General features: G+C 35.4%; 1 protein-coding gene across 1 annotated transcript; it reads right to left on the reverse strand.

The window, feature by feature from the left end:
• Positions 1-11,791: 11,791 nt before the first annotated feature.
• Positions 11,792-12,306, reverse strand: LOC130736248 (uncharacterized). The gene is made up of 2 exons (XM_057588090.1): positions 12,157-12,306; positions 11,792-12,064 (listed from the first exon to the last, which is right to left on the reverse strand). The coding sequence occupies exons 1-2, from the start codon at positions 12,304-12,306 to the stop codon at positions 11,792-11,794; spliced, it is 423 nt and encodes a 140-aa protein (XP_057444073.1).
• Between the last annotated feature and the right edge of the window lie 1,986 nt (positions 12,307-14,292).

The following is a 14,292-nucleotide window of genomic DNA, read 5'->3' on the forward strand; positions in this document are numbered from 1 at the left end:
TCAAATTTTGCCTTTATCTTCATGATTAAACATTTAAACTTTGAGTCTCAAAATAAAATGACATGATCTACTTTAAAAAAAAAATGAGATGATCACAATAATATAATATAAAATATCAATAAATAAGTGTGTTACATTTACTCCAAAATACAAGTTTAGGTGAGTCATACATTTCACATATTATACAATAGCACCCTAATTTCAAAAATACAATAGCACACTACAATGTACTACCACTTACATATCGCTCATCAATATAACTACATTTTCATTAATAACGAGAATCAAACACGCAACCTACTAAAAAAAGTGGTTTATCCTTACAAGCATTTGCTTCAAATAATAATTACGATACATCGTAATTATTGTTATTATATTAACTAACTCTTTCTTCATATTTTTCTTTATTCATGATCCTAATCCTATTTGAAAGAGGCTCATATACATAACGTCTCAAAATAATACCGGGAGTGGGGATTCAATTAATCGAGATTTTGAAGATGAAATTTCTCAATGGCCGTCAATAGGTTTAGCCAGAGCATGTATAATACGATTCAAATTTAAATAAAATACACATACCAAAATGAAGCTACTTCGGAAAGTTAATATTAAAGTATGACATTTTAAAACCAAAATTTATAAAAAAAATTAACAACTAAAAATGTAATAGTCTTTTCCGTAAAAAAAAATTTACTAGTCTTTAAACAAAAGTTTTAGACTTTAAAAATTTTCTGCAAATGATTGATGTCATTATTTGATTATTTTTCCATTTTTGGGTCCAAGTGTTTGTTCAAAATTGCCAAACAGCACCGTTATTTGAAAAAGGAGGGGGATTTTGAAGGTCATCACGACACCACCGCTTCGAGAAAAATAAACTTTGTCTTTCGTTGCCGGCACGATTCTATCATGACCCTTGTTGTTTTCTGTATTACTAGTAGACTAGTCGAGGACGGTTATTAAAGTATTTATTGAAGTATTTAAAAAGTAATTGTGTCATTCTAGCAAAAAGCTCTCAAACCAAGATAGTGAGTTATTGAAGTTTTTTTTTTCTCATTCTACTCTCTCACATCCTAATCCTAATCATGAAGTTATAAAGTTTTCCAACCAAAATAGTGGATAATTAATTTTTTGTTGTACACTCTCTCATATCATTAAACTATTTATCATTCTTCCCTCCCTAGTAGCAATAAAAATTTATAACTTCCCTCCAATTTTTAATGTTAACACCTTTTTCTATGCAACTTTGAAATCTTTTTTGGGTACTTTCATTGGAATTTAATTTTCACTTACTAGACAAGATTTTGAATTAATGTAATGAGAATTTAATTTCCACTTACTAATAAGGGTATAATTGACAAAATGAACCTTAAAACATCAAAACGACAGCCAAATAGGAACAAAAAACTTCTTCTAAAACGACACTTAAAAAGGAACAGAGGGAGTATATAATAATGCCTATCAAAACAAAATACAAAATATATAATAATAAAAAATATAATTAATATATATTTTGGCTTGTTAGAGTATCTTCTGAAGGTACCCCTCCATGCTATGAAATGGAACCAACAATGATATATACACACACCTTATTTTTAAAACACTTCATTTCCACTCATTTTTGTTTCTATCTCTCTCCTCTTATCTATCACAACTCATACTTTCTCTCCCTTACTTTTCATTTTCTTTCTATCTCTCTCTTCATTCCACCTCCAAGAGAGGTGTGAATGAAACATTATTCCTATGGAACCTAAAGCTTGGTCGTTTGTAGGGTTGTCCAGCATGAACCGAATCGGACCCGGTCAAACCGAGCCATTTTTTGTCATTTCAGTTCGGTCGGACCGGTTCATGGGTCCAGCGGGTGACATGAATCGGTTTTTGTAGGTTTGGTTCGATCGGTTCCGGTTTGGGCTTGAGCCCGGCCGAACCGACCGAAGTAACTTTAATTAAAAAAACGACCCAATCAACCCAGGCCCACCCTCAACCCTAGGTTTATAAGCCTCATTTTATCAAACCCTAACATTCACCCAGCAGCCGTCACACTCATTCTTCTCTTCTTCCCCACCGCGAGCCACCACCATCCACCATTCTTTTCCTCTCTGATCATCGTCTTCCACCACACTACACCATCACCTCCTTCTTTGAGAAAATCTACTCCGTCGATTGTCCACCGTCATGGAGTTTGTAGAAGCTTTCTCGCCTTCGTTCTGCTCAAATCGTCCTTTGTGCCTCCATCTATCATGAAATATGTGAAAGTTTTTTTTTATTTTTTTGTTGAGATTTAACAGATCTGAATATATTTTGTAATTTATGTACTTGAATCTAAAATATTGTTAGTTCTGATGAATCTCTGTGCATCCTTCTCTCTTGTCATGGTCTTTTTTTAAAAAAAAAATCTTGGATCTACTATCCGATGAAACCGCCCGCGGTAACCGACTGATTTTAAACCCGAACCGTAGTAACCCACTGCTCGGCAGCGGACGGTGGCGGCCTGAGGGTTTGGTGTCTTTTCACGACCTAAACCGGCGATTTGGCCCGATTCCGCCCGTTGGACACCCCTAGTTGTGTGGGAGAAGATACTCATACAAATGAATTATGCGCCAGGAACTAGATTTTAATTGTTGACATGAGAATTTTCAATCATCTACTCCACGAGATTAGCTATCCCGTTTATAAGATTATTCAAGTCTATGCAAACTAAAGAAAAATAAGACTTTGGAAACACTCAATAGTAGTAATGTTTTTTTATGTGTGTAAGACAGTTCTTTCGGAGGCAATCCTGTTCGAGCTGAGGGCATCCACATTATGGTCGGTTAACTCAACCATTCATATAGAATTTCAATTCGAGAGTTCTATGGACAAATTCCTTTTCTTAGGAACACATACAAGATTCATCATCACAAAACGTATATCGGTAACCCCACCATTAACTACTTCAATTTAATAATAATATAAAAATACATGTCCTACAAGACATAATTTATAACTTGCTATCCTCAGGAACTAGTACGTATACCCGTGCCGATGCACAGGGGCATATTTCCGAGTATATAATAATTTGTTTTTAATATATGGAATTATTTATTTTGTATGAATGAAAAATACAATAAATATAATTTATTATGTTTTTTATTTGTTTATGATATAATAATACAATAATTTGTATGATTTTTGTTTTTCTCTTTTATTTTCGTTTTTCATATCTCCAAATAAGTTTACAAAATTTATAACTTATAAAAATTGATAGAAAATATGGATTACATATTAAATTACATTTTTTTACACTATATCATTGTGATTTCTAAATTCTAAATAAATACGGATTTTTATAAAAAAGCAAGAACATTTAATTAAAAATCACAATACATATCTCTAGTGGAAAAACACCACATTCCAGTGAAGCATACAAAATTTTTGGATTTAAAATCTAATGAATCTAATTGTTCACCACCAAGATAAATAAAAAAACACAATAAAAAATTTCCATAATTGACTTCTGGTTGGAGAAATTTTTCACGAAATTAACTCGTTCATGACTCCAACATGAATAACATGTGGATCATCTTTATAAATACCGAACCAAACATAATGATTCTCTATAAGGTTATTCGCCTCGATGAATTTCATCCATCCCTTCTTCAAGGTGCACTTAGACTCTCTCCTTGGGCTCCAAGCCAATTCATTGTAAAATCTTATATTTTCCTGATCTCGTAGAACACAATAGGTTGACTTTTTAGGTAGCAAAGCTGCTTTCACAATCTCTACTGGAAGTACCCATAAGATAGAAAATAAATTAAAGACACATACAATTAAAAATTATTTAAGAAAAAAAAGGTATCAATACAAAAGAGATCACAGCCTTTCTATTATCAGTGATATTAGAAGTCTGCAAGTCAACTTATGTATAGTGAAACCTTTCAAAATTTGAGAACTCCGGCTCACTGGAGGAATCAAATGGCTGTTGTTCAGCAATTCCCCAGCCTATATCAAATGATATAGGAGGCGTTGGATAGCTTTTTTCATTTTGTTCTTGATCTAACACTTTTATAATTTCAAAATATGTAGCTCTAGCGTAACACAAATTAACCCATCCTCCATCATCCAATAGATAATAAAACATCAGTCCTCTAATCCCACCAGCAAAAAAATTGTTGTCGCCTTCCGTTTCGACACTGATGTTGAATTTGTTTCCAACAAGATCTCTGAAAGTTTGCATTGTACGAAAGCATATTTCTAAATATATTAAAATTTGTTTTTAATATATGGATTATTTTATATAAATGATAAATAAATACAAATATAATTCTATGTTTAATTAATATGATTATGATATAAAAATTGAATATAAAATAAGTTGCATGATTTTTATTTTTTTATTTCGTTTTTACCATATCTAAATAATTCTACACCATTTATAACATATAAAAGATGTGATATTTTTTGGTACATCGGACTGATAAATGCACAATCCAGGAATTGATCTCAAGACCTCTCCTACTCAACCCATGAAATTATAATAAAATTTTCTCTTTTCTTATTTTTAATTAAAAATATTTTAATGTAAATGTTCTTCCCTATCAGATTCTATATTCACAATCAAATTGTAAAGCTTCTGTATATCTACTCCTAAAACTATTTAAAAAGTCTAGAAAAAGTTTAAAAATTATATTAAAACATTTTCTATTAGTTTCATCTTAAAGGTATTTTCATGCTAAATGTTCCTCAGGGTATCAACTTTTTAATATGTAACCTAAACATCAACAAATATAGACTATATATTTTCAATCCCCGTGTAACAAATTGCTCTCTCTCTCTCTCTCTCTCTCTCTCTCTCTCTCTCTCTCTCTCTCTCTCTCTCTCTCTCTCTCTCTCTCTCTCTCGCATAATGGACTTGTTATTCCAACAACTTGTTCATTTGGAAGCTGAATTAATCTATGTTGTGAGATTGGGATGCTGGTTGGATGCTTGTAGAACTTCAATTTAGAGACTCAATAATTTATTTTACTTTCTCATCGAAAAACTTAAACATAAAAAATATAAGCTATATATGTTCATTTATTCCAATTGTCGTCAAAATTTCATATTTATATATCTACATTTAAACTTATGAAAAAAATTATAAAATTATATTGTTTGTTATTTTCAACTTAAATTTATTTTCATATGTAAAACCTCGTGGAATCTATATTTTCACAATCAAATTAAAATGGTTTTATATATCTACTCTTAAAAGTATGAAAAAAGTACTAAAATTTTATTAAAACATTTTCAATTAGTTTCAATTTAAAGTATTTTCAGGCAAAATGTTCATCATGTAAAAGCTTTGTACTCTATAATTAATAAATTCTTCTCTAATCCCTGTGGAAGCCCTATATTCACAATCAAATAATAATGTGTAAGACCCTAGTTTTAGTTATAGATTAAATAATTAATTTCCTATTCACGCTTAGGTTTCGATGTAACGTGAAGGGAACTTGAACTAGTATCTGCTGAATTGGATGACTTTATAAAGAAGAAAGTTCAGGAAATGACTAACGATGGTACTATAGTCAGTTTATGTTATAGTTCGAGCCATTTCAACACCCGGCTTAGGTCGTAAGTGACTGAAAAGGCTATTTCCGCTCATAGAGCACTGTTTATGCGAAATTCAAAATCGCTAGAAGAATAAAAACCTTCGAGTATTTTTCCCATGACCAGTGTTTCGCTACATAACTCTGGACTGTTCACACGATAGGTTTGGCTTCCCGGAAGTCCGTCAAAGCTAGGCTTTATCTTCTTAGGGACTTTAATTAAGACCTTGAATGAAGAATTTTTCTATTCGGAGCTTTAAACGAAGTTTCCATCCGCGCTGTCACAATTCTTTCAACATTGCGATCTTTCTTCAGAAGGAAGTTTCTTCATCCGACACCAACTGCAAAAAGTAGTTTTCCGGGGTATTTTGATCCATACAACATTTATATCGTTTTCTTCAATTCAGAGAACCTCACTTTGAGTTTTGACATTCTGTCGCCAAATATTCACTTCTTATCAAACGAAAAAAGTACTAGGACAACCGGATTCGGAAAACCTCGAAGTTTACTTTTTCGACCTCCGCTATAAAAGGCGGGAAATGAGAAAATGTCTCATTTCCCACCCAATTAGAGAGAGAGGCCGCGAGTTAGAGAGAGAGAGAGAGGGAGAGAATTTCTTCGCGAGTTCTTGTCCGATCGACCCAATTTCAGTTTCTTTGGATCGACATCGAGGTAATCTTGTTATTCCATACCTTTGTTTCTACTTTATGTTTCTTTAAACTATTTCTTTATTTGCTCAAAGTTTTGAGCATTTTCCAAAAATATCTTTTGAGCATAACTAAATATTTGTGAAACGTGATTTGATCTTTTAAATCTATTTTTGCTGGTTACAATCTTTTAAATCAATTTGAGATTATGTTACTTATTATTTGAAAAAAATCTTATGAAAAAAAATAACTGATCTTAGATGTTAGCAAGATCTCGGCTTCCAAACAAACTTCATAAAAAGAAAATAGGAAAACAAATTGTAGCACCTTTATTAAAATTATTCAATGATATAGATGAAAACAAAGTTAAGTACACATTTATCCAGAGCTAGTCTTTTTTATTCTTTCTTTCAAGCTCTCATAGTTTAAAGCAGAGACCAATTCAACCAAAGTCTAACTAAACCCCATGCTATGTTTCGTATAATAACCGTGACTGGTAGAGATTGCTACAAAGAAAAGCCATGAAAGCATTGCTCAAAATAAAATGAAATGAGATGGGTAATTAGATACTTGAGATCATTAGAACTTGGGGTCATTAGATACTTGATTATTTATATCACATTGCTCAAAACAATTAAAGGAGATGGGTAATGAATCTCTGGTGAATGATTTTAAAGACAAAGTTGAAGTTTTGGTATGAATTCCTTCTTACCTTACGTGGAACACCAAACACTATCTGAGGGATATATAATGAATGACTAAACATTATCCAAAGGTGAACCTTGTACTTGAGCATGATTTCTTGAACTGCATAACATAATTCAAAGGTTTTCAAGTCAGAAAAATAAAGTAAGAAAATAAAACAAGAAAAGAGGTCAAATAGAACCAAATTCATAGCACATAAAAAAAACCACTGTAGACAGAAGAAGCCAACATTGAAAACATCATAAGAATAGCTGAGATTAGCACAGATCAGCCACATAATAAATACTAAGAAAGGTAACCCAAACTTGGGAATAAATCAATCTACTACAACGTTCTTCTTGTGCTCCTCTTCTATTCCAACAAATACTTCACCTATTCATGACATTACCATAAAAGCCCCATTAAAAAGAAGTATGCACGTGAATTCAAAGGTATTACAAGGGAGGTCCAAAAATGTTTTACTTTAAGATCCTTTCTCAAATAAAACTCTTCTCCTGCAGTAGGCCATGACGTAGAAGTGCACATAAGTGGAAAAACTCATTAAAATGTAATTGCGACATTTTGATGAAGACTAACAATCACCTCTTGGTCGAGGGTCTTGGAAAGATTGGGGAAACCCCCAGAAAATTGAATGAAATCCCGATGGTGCAAAACAACCAAAAGTAACGAATGAAATAAAAATGACACCACAACCTAGGGAATTAAACTTCAATGGTAAAATGAGGTATTCGCATCTTTTTTACCTTCTGAACTTAAAACCGCTTTATCAGAAATAATGGAAAAATATGATTCTCTTTTAAGTAAGGCTTAATCCTCATATTAGTCCCTGTCTTTGTGTCGCCGTCTGAACCAGGTCCCTGACCGGAAAAATTTGTGGATTAAATCCCTCTCTTTAAAAAACGTTTGGAGCCAGTCCCTGCCGGAGCGCTGACTGTGTAAATGAAGCTGACATGGCACCCAGAATTTTTTTTTTTTAACAAAATTAATTTACACATATGATAATTAACATAATTAACCTAAAACTAATTAAACATTCTTAATTCCCCCCCTCCCCCAACTAATCCTAATTCCCTAAACAATTACCCCAATTCCTAATTCATCTAACACTCATAAATTAAAATTAGGGTTCATCTCCTCCATCTCCTCCATTTCCTCCATCTCCTCCATCTCTCCCGACCTCCTTCTTCTTCCCCATTTCCTCTTCTTCTTGTTGCTGTGGTCGTTGTTGTCTGCAGAATCGACCTCCTCTTCCTCTCGTTGTTGTGGTCGTGTTCGTTCGAGAAGGTCAGGTTTTAGGAGAAGGCTTTTCTTCTTCGATTACCAAGTAAGTACCGACATTAACGCTATTCTCTCTTCTTCGATTTTTGTGTGTTGTTCGACTGGCACTTTGCTTTGAGGCCTTTGTTTTTGTGTGGTGTGGTGTTCGACATTGGGTTGCTATTTAGGGAAAAATATTGAGTTACTTTTTAGGAATAAATCTTGACTTGGGTTGCTTTTTATGGGGTTGCAGTATGGTGTTTAAACTGATTGTTCGTCATGGTGGTTGGTTTGGTACCGCCCCTTACTTGCATTACTTTGGTGGTGGTCGAAGTGTTCATCCTGATCAAGATGAAGATTTGTGGTCCTTCATTGATACTGTTGCCACTGTCAAAGACCTGGGATACAATGAGTTTAATTTATGGTGGTTTACTGCTGAGGATGCTGCTCGACATGTATTCAGGGAGTACAAAACTGATGCTGATGCTATGGAATTTGCTAATTATGCTGCTAAACTTGGTGAAGGTTTGTTGTTTGTACAAAATCTAGCAGAAGAGCATCCCACTGCTGCCTATGTTCCCACTGTTGTCCATGAAAAGAAAAACCCAGATGAGATGAAGGTTCCACCACAAAAGAAGAAAGTTCAACCAACAAAGATGAAATCTGTGAGAAGGTCCTGTAGAATACAAGCAGTGGTGACCAAATCAAAAAATTCTGGCAAGCCATTTTTAGTGGTTCTCTCTGATGATGATGATGATGAGTTGCAAAATGAACAAATGGAGCTGCCTGGCAATGTTTTTCAAGAAGAGCAAGCAGAACACACTCAATCTCTTCCAGAATTAGAGGTGCCTGTTAATGTCAACATTTATCCTGACAACAATGTTCCTGGTCATGAGGTAGATGGTTCTGCTCCTGAGAACATTTATCCTGACAACAATGTTCCTGGTCCAGAGCAGGTTCCTGAGGTTGATGTTGCTCATGAGAACATAAGTCCTGACAACAATGTTCCTGAAGTCATTAATGGAGAGATTGGTGGAGATGGTGAAAATTCTGACAGTGATGTTTCTGTCCCAAGAGAAAGGCTTCATGACAGTGATGAAGAAAGAGACTTAGGGACTGAAGATGTATTGGACAACACAATTTTTGCTGAGGCAGAGGCTCTTTTGAATAAGCATATCAAACAGATGCTTAATGGTATGAGTGAAGAAGGTATGGGGTTGGCTTTTGGGGATGAATCAGATGGTGAACAGGGTTATCAAAGTGAGGATCTGGAGAGTGTGCCAACTGATTCTGAGGTGGAAGATGTTCCTAGAAGAAGATTCCCAAAGTTTGTTAAGGAACAGTTGGGCCCAGATTTCAAATTCAGGCTTGGAATGGACTTTTCATCACTGCAACAGTTCAAAGATGCACTAGTTGATCATTGTGTTGATCAAGGCAGAGAATTCAAATACATGAAAAATGATAGCATAAGGGTTAGGATAAAGTGTAGAAGTGAGGACTGTCCATTTGTCATATTGTGCAGCAAGGTTGGAAACAAAGAGACTTTCAGAATCAAAACTCTAGTTGGAGATCACACATGTGCTAGAGTGTTTGATAATAAGTCAGCTAATGTAAGGTATGTGAAGCAGAAGCTGTTGAATAAAGTGAGTACAATGAATAAGATCAGCACAAATGAAATTGCGGATGACTTCAGAGTTAATCTTGGCACTGGAATAACTAGATACAGAGCATGGAAATTGTGGATGACTTCAGAGTTAATCTTGGCCTAGGCCATTGAAGAGGATATCACATGAGGTTGACCACAGTAAGAACTGGATCCCTAGGCACTTTGGAGAGACATGTAATAAGCATGAGGGATAGGAGCTGTACCTGCAGATTTTGGGACCTGAATGGCTTTCCTTGTAGACATGCTGTGTCTGGAATTAGTTTCAATGGCAATGATCCTAAAGAGTTTGTGGATGAATGCTACAAGAGGCATGCCTACCGTGCAACATATGAAAATTATGTGACTCCATTACCTGGCCCTAACCAGTGGATTGTAACCCCTCATGATCCAGTCTGCATTCTGCCACCCATGTATAACAGAGGTGCAGGGAGACCAAAGAAATTGAGAAGAAGAGACCCATATGATGATCCCAACCCAAGTAAATTGCAGAGAGGGGGTGCATCTTGGAAGTGTAGTAGGTGCAAGCAATATGGGCACAACAAGAGAGCGTGTAAGAACCCTGTTCCAGAGGAGCAATGTGAAGTTGAACAACAAAATGATGAATCTGTGGCAGGACAAGCACAAGCTGAAGGTGATGAGGGACAAAATGATGGAGTTCAACCTCAAGCACAAAATGATGGAGTTCAACCTACAACTGCTCAAAAGAAACCAAAGGTAACTAATCCAAGCATTATTTTATACTGTTGGTATGAAACCACTAATGATAGATCTTGTTTATTGTTGCAGAAAAGAGGATTTAAAAAGTGTAGTAAATGCAAGCAATATGGACATTATAAAAACAAATGTCAGAACATCCCAGAGCTGATTGTAGTGCCACAACCACGCTCTCTTCCTGGGATTGTTATAAGGGAACCTGTCAATTCCAATGTCACAGCCCCAGTCTCTCATAATTCTGGAAAAATGGTATGTAGCTAAACTAGATAGTCTGCAAATTCATTGAGAAAAATTATACAATCAATAGGTGAAAATAATTTTGCTAACCATTGTATTTTATTTCAGAAAGAAAAAGTGGCAGATGCTCCAAGATCTGTAGATGAAAATTGGTATAATGGCTATGCTGGGACTCATGGAGGAGCTAGTACATCTTATGTAATGACTGGGAATCAGGGGGGAGCTAGCACTTCTACTGCTCTGACTGGAAATCTTGGAGGAGCATCCACTTCTGGTTTTATGCTTCAAGTTCAGATGCAAGTTGGGACTTCCAGGACAATTGAGGGGGCTGCAACAGAAACAGGATCTGAGATTCCAATAGCCAGAGGAGACCAAGATGTTGAACATACCAACACAGTGCAGTGCTGTCATTGACACAGCAATGGGAGAATCAACCTGACCTAGCATTTGATGAAGGGAAAGCTTTTTGAGTGTGGGAAACAGCAAGGAATCTGTCTAATTTTTAAATGGTTCACATGGTTCTTTATGAAGCAGTAGAATATGGACCACATGACCACATGACCAGTAGAATATTTATGGATGTATGTGGACCACTTACTTTGGCCACCAGCTTGCTGCATTATAAGTCTTTTTAATTATGTTTTGGTCTTAGCCTTTCATCTTTGTTCAAACAATGACTAGTGGAGTACTTTAACTCCTTATGTATTGATGTTGATACTTAACCTGAGTCTATTTAGATATCTCTAGTTGTTGTATCTTTTTAATCATATTCAATGTGTATGATGGAGGAAGTACAATCTCATAAAAAGAAATAAATGACATCAACAGTAGCCCAACAAATATTCTTCTTTTCATTAACTTGAGTACATGATACATACTTCCATACACAAAATACTTCCTTAACCTACATACTTCCATACACAAAACACAGGCCACATTCCCTTACATAAACCCTTTTCTCATACATAAACTTTCAACCCTTTCTCTTTAATAAACTTTCAACCCTTTCTCATACATAAATTCCCTATTGCTACTATCATTGCAAGGACAGTAAACAAGCATGCGAGCTTCTTTTGGAATCTCTCAACTTCAAGCTTCTTCTTGAGCTTCATAATCTTCTTATTCAACTTTGGTACAACATGAACAGAGTTTGATGAATTGCCAATCTCAGAATTTAAACTTGTTGCATCACTTTCAACTTGAGCATGACTTCTCTGAACTACAATACTGGGATCATCAATCCAAAAAAAGAAACCACAAGTATCTGGCAACTGCAGCAAACATTGAATTTTGTTACTCATAGCTTCACCAAACTAGAGCTTAATATGAAGAGCATCAGATTAAAAAGCCTCGATTAACTTACTTGCCATCTTCTGCATCTCAGAAATCTCCTATCAGTGTTTACTCGAGTCCCAGCTGTGTAGATGATGAGAGGGAGACCACATTGACATCTGGCCCTTCCACCTGCAGACCTTGGCCTGGAACGAGAGGGCGAAGCAGATGAAGAATTCATTGTTTGTAGGAGAAGAGAACAAGAGCGCGATTCAGAAGTAGGAGAAGGAGAACAAGAACGTGATTTGAGAACTAGAAGAAGAGAAGGCTCGAAATAGAGAAGAAGAAGGAGAGAGGAAGATGAGATCGATTCTGCAGCAAGAAGAAGAGGAAATGGGGAAGAAGAAGGAGGTCGGGAGAGATGGAGGAGATGGAGGAGATGAACCTTAATTTTAATTTCTGAGTGTTAGATGAATTGGGAATTGGGGTAATTGTTTAGGGAATTAGGATTAGTTGGGGGGGGATTAAGAATGTTTAATTAGTTTTAGGTTAATTATGTTAATTATCATATGTGTAAATTAATTTTATTAAAATTTTTTTTTGGGTGCCATGTCAGCTTCATTTACACAGTTAGCACGCTACATCATCACTCGCCGGAGCTCCAAGCTCCGACAGGGACTGGCTCCAAACGTTTTTTAAAGAGAGGGATTTAATCCACAAATTTTTCCGGTCAGGGACCTGGTTCAGACGGCGACACAAAGATAGGGACTAATATGAGGATTAAGCCTTTAAGTAAACACAAATGTCTGAAAAAGAGTTTCTTGGTTACTTCTGAAGTCTCTGTTAAACATGAGAAAACCATTTCTGATTTAAATGAAAAGAATTTCTCTTTCACTAATTCAAACTTTTTTCTCAAAAGTAAAATTTCTAAGTTAGAAGAAGAAATTACCTCTAGCTCATCTGATTTTGATAATGGAACAAAGTATGAAAAGACTTTTCAAAACTTCATAGCTAAAGGCATGGATAGAAGCAAGATGGTTTCAATGATCTATTGCGTAAGCAGAAATGGAAATGATGGTTTGGGGTATTTTGAACCCCGTAGAAAGGACAAAACTCTTAAACCTAAACCAAAAACTCTTTATAAGCACTTTGTGCCTTCTGGCAAATAAATAGAAAGTTCTAAACAAGAACATTCTGAGGTTGCACAATCCCAACCCTAGAAACAGAAGTTTTCAATGAAAAAATATCATGCTCAAATACCTTTGTATTATCCTGTTGTAGGAAAAACCCAAAGTTGTCAAAGTTTATGGGATAACTACCAAAAGAGAACCCAAAAAGTGGGTACCTAAGGATAAGATTGTGTATGTTGCAGACATCCTTGATAGCTCCATTGAAATACAAATCATGGTATCTGGACAGTGGATGCTCGCGACACATGACAGGAGAAAGGCGTATGTTCCAACATCTGAAACTTAAGCCTGGAGGTGTAGTTGGTTTTGGAGGCAATCAGAAAGGAAAAATTGGTTGTTCTGGAACCATTGGTATTGGTGAGATCCCTTCTATTAATAATGTCCTTCTGGTTGATGGTTTGATGCATAATTTATTGTCGATAAGCCAACTAGCTGACAAAGGTTATGATTAATCAAAAGTCCTGTAAGGCTATTAGTTAGAAAGATGACTCAGTTCTGTTTAACAGCAACAGGAGGAACAATATCTATAAGATCAGATTATCTGAGCTGAAGACTCAGAATGTAAAGTGTCTTCTTTCTGTTAACGAAGAGCAATGGGCGTGGCATAAACGGTTAGGGCGTGCTAGCATGAGAAAGATTTCACAACTTAACAAGCTTGACCTTGTTAGGGGATTGCCAAATCTGAAGTATTCTTCAGATGCCATTTGTGAAGTATGTCAGAAAGACAGGTTTACAAAAAGACCCTTTAAGGCTAAGAATATTGTCTTAACCTCAAGGTCGTTAGAACTTCTGCATATTGACCTATTTGGACCAGTGAAAACTGCGTCTTTAGGTGGCAAGAAATATGGGTTTGTCATTGTTGATGATTATAGCCGTTGGACATGGGTAAAATTCTTAAGACACAAGGATGAGTCTCATTCTGTGTTCTCTACCTTATGTGCTCAAGTGAAAAACGAGAAGGGTTGCAAGATTGTTAGTGTCAGAAGTGATCATGGTGGAGAATTTGAGAATAAAGATTTTGATAATCTTTTTGACTC

The sequence above is a fragment of the Lotus japonicus genome, chromosome 2 (assembly GCF_012489685.1).
Source record: "Lotus japonicus ecotype B-129 chromosome 2, LjGifu_v1.2".
NCBI classification, from domain to species: Eukaryota; Viridiplantae; Streptophyta; class Magnoliopsida; order Fabales; family Fabaceae; genus Lotus; species Lotus japonicus.

Excerpts from the sequence above, each read along its gene's own strand:
- LOC130736248 (XM_057588090.1), bottom strand. The coding sequence starts at position 12,306 with ATGAATTCTTCATCTGCTTCGCCCTCTCGTTCCAGGCCAAGGTCTGCA. Across the intron at positions 12,065-12,156 it reads TGAGATGCAGAAGATGGCAA|TTGCCAGATACTTGTGGTTT; the intron begins GTAAGTTAATCG and ends TGTTTGCTGCAG.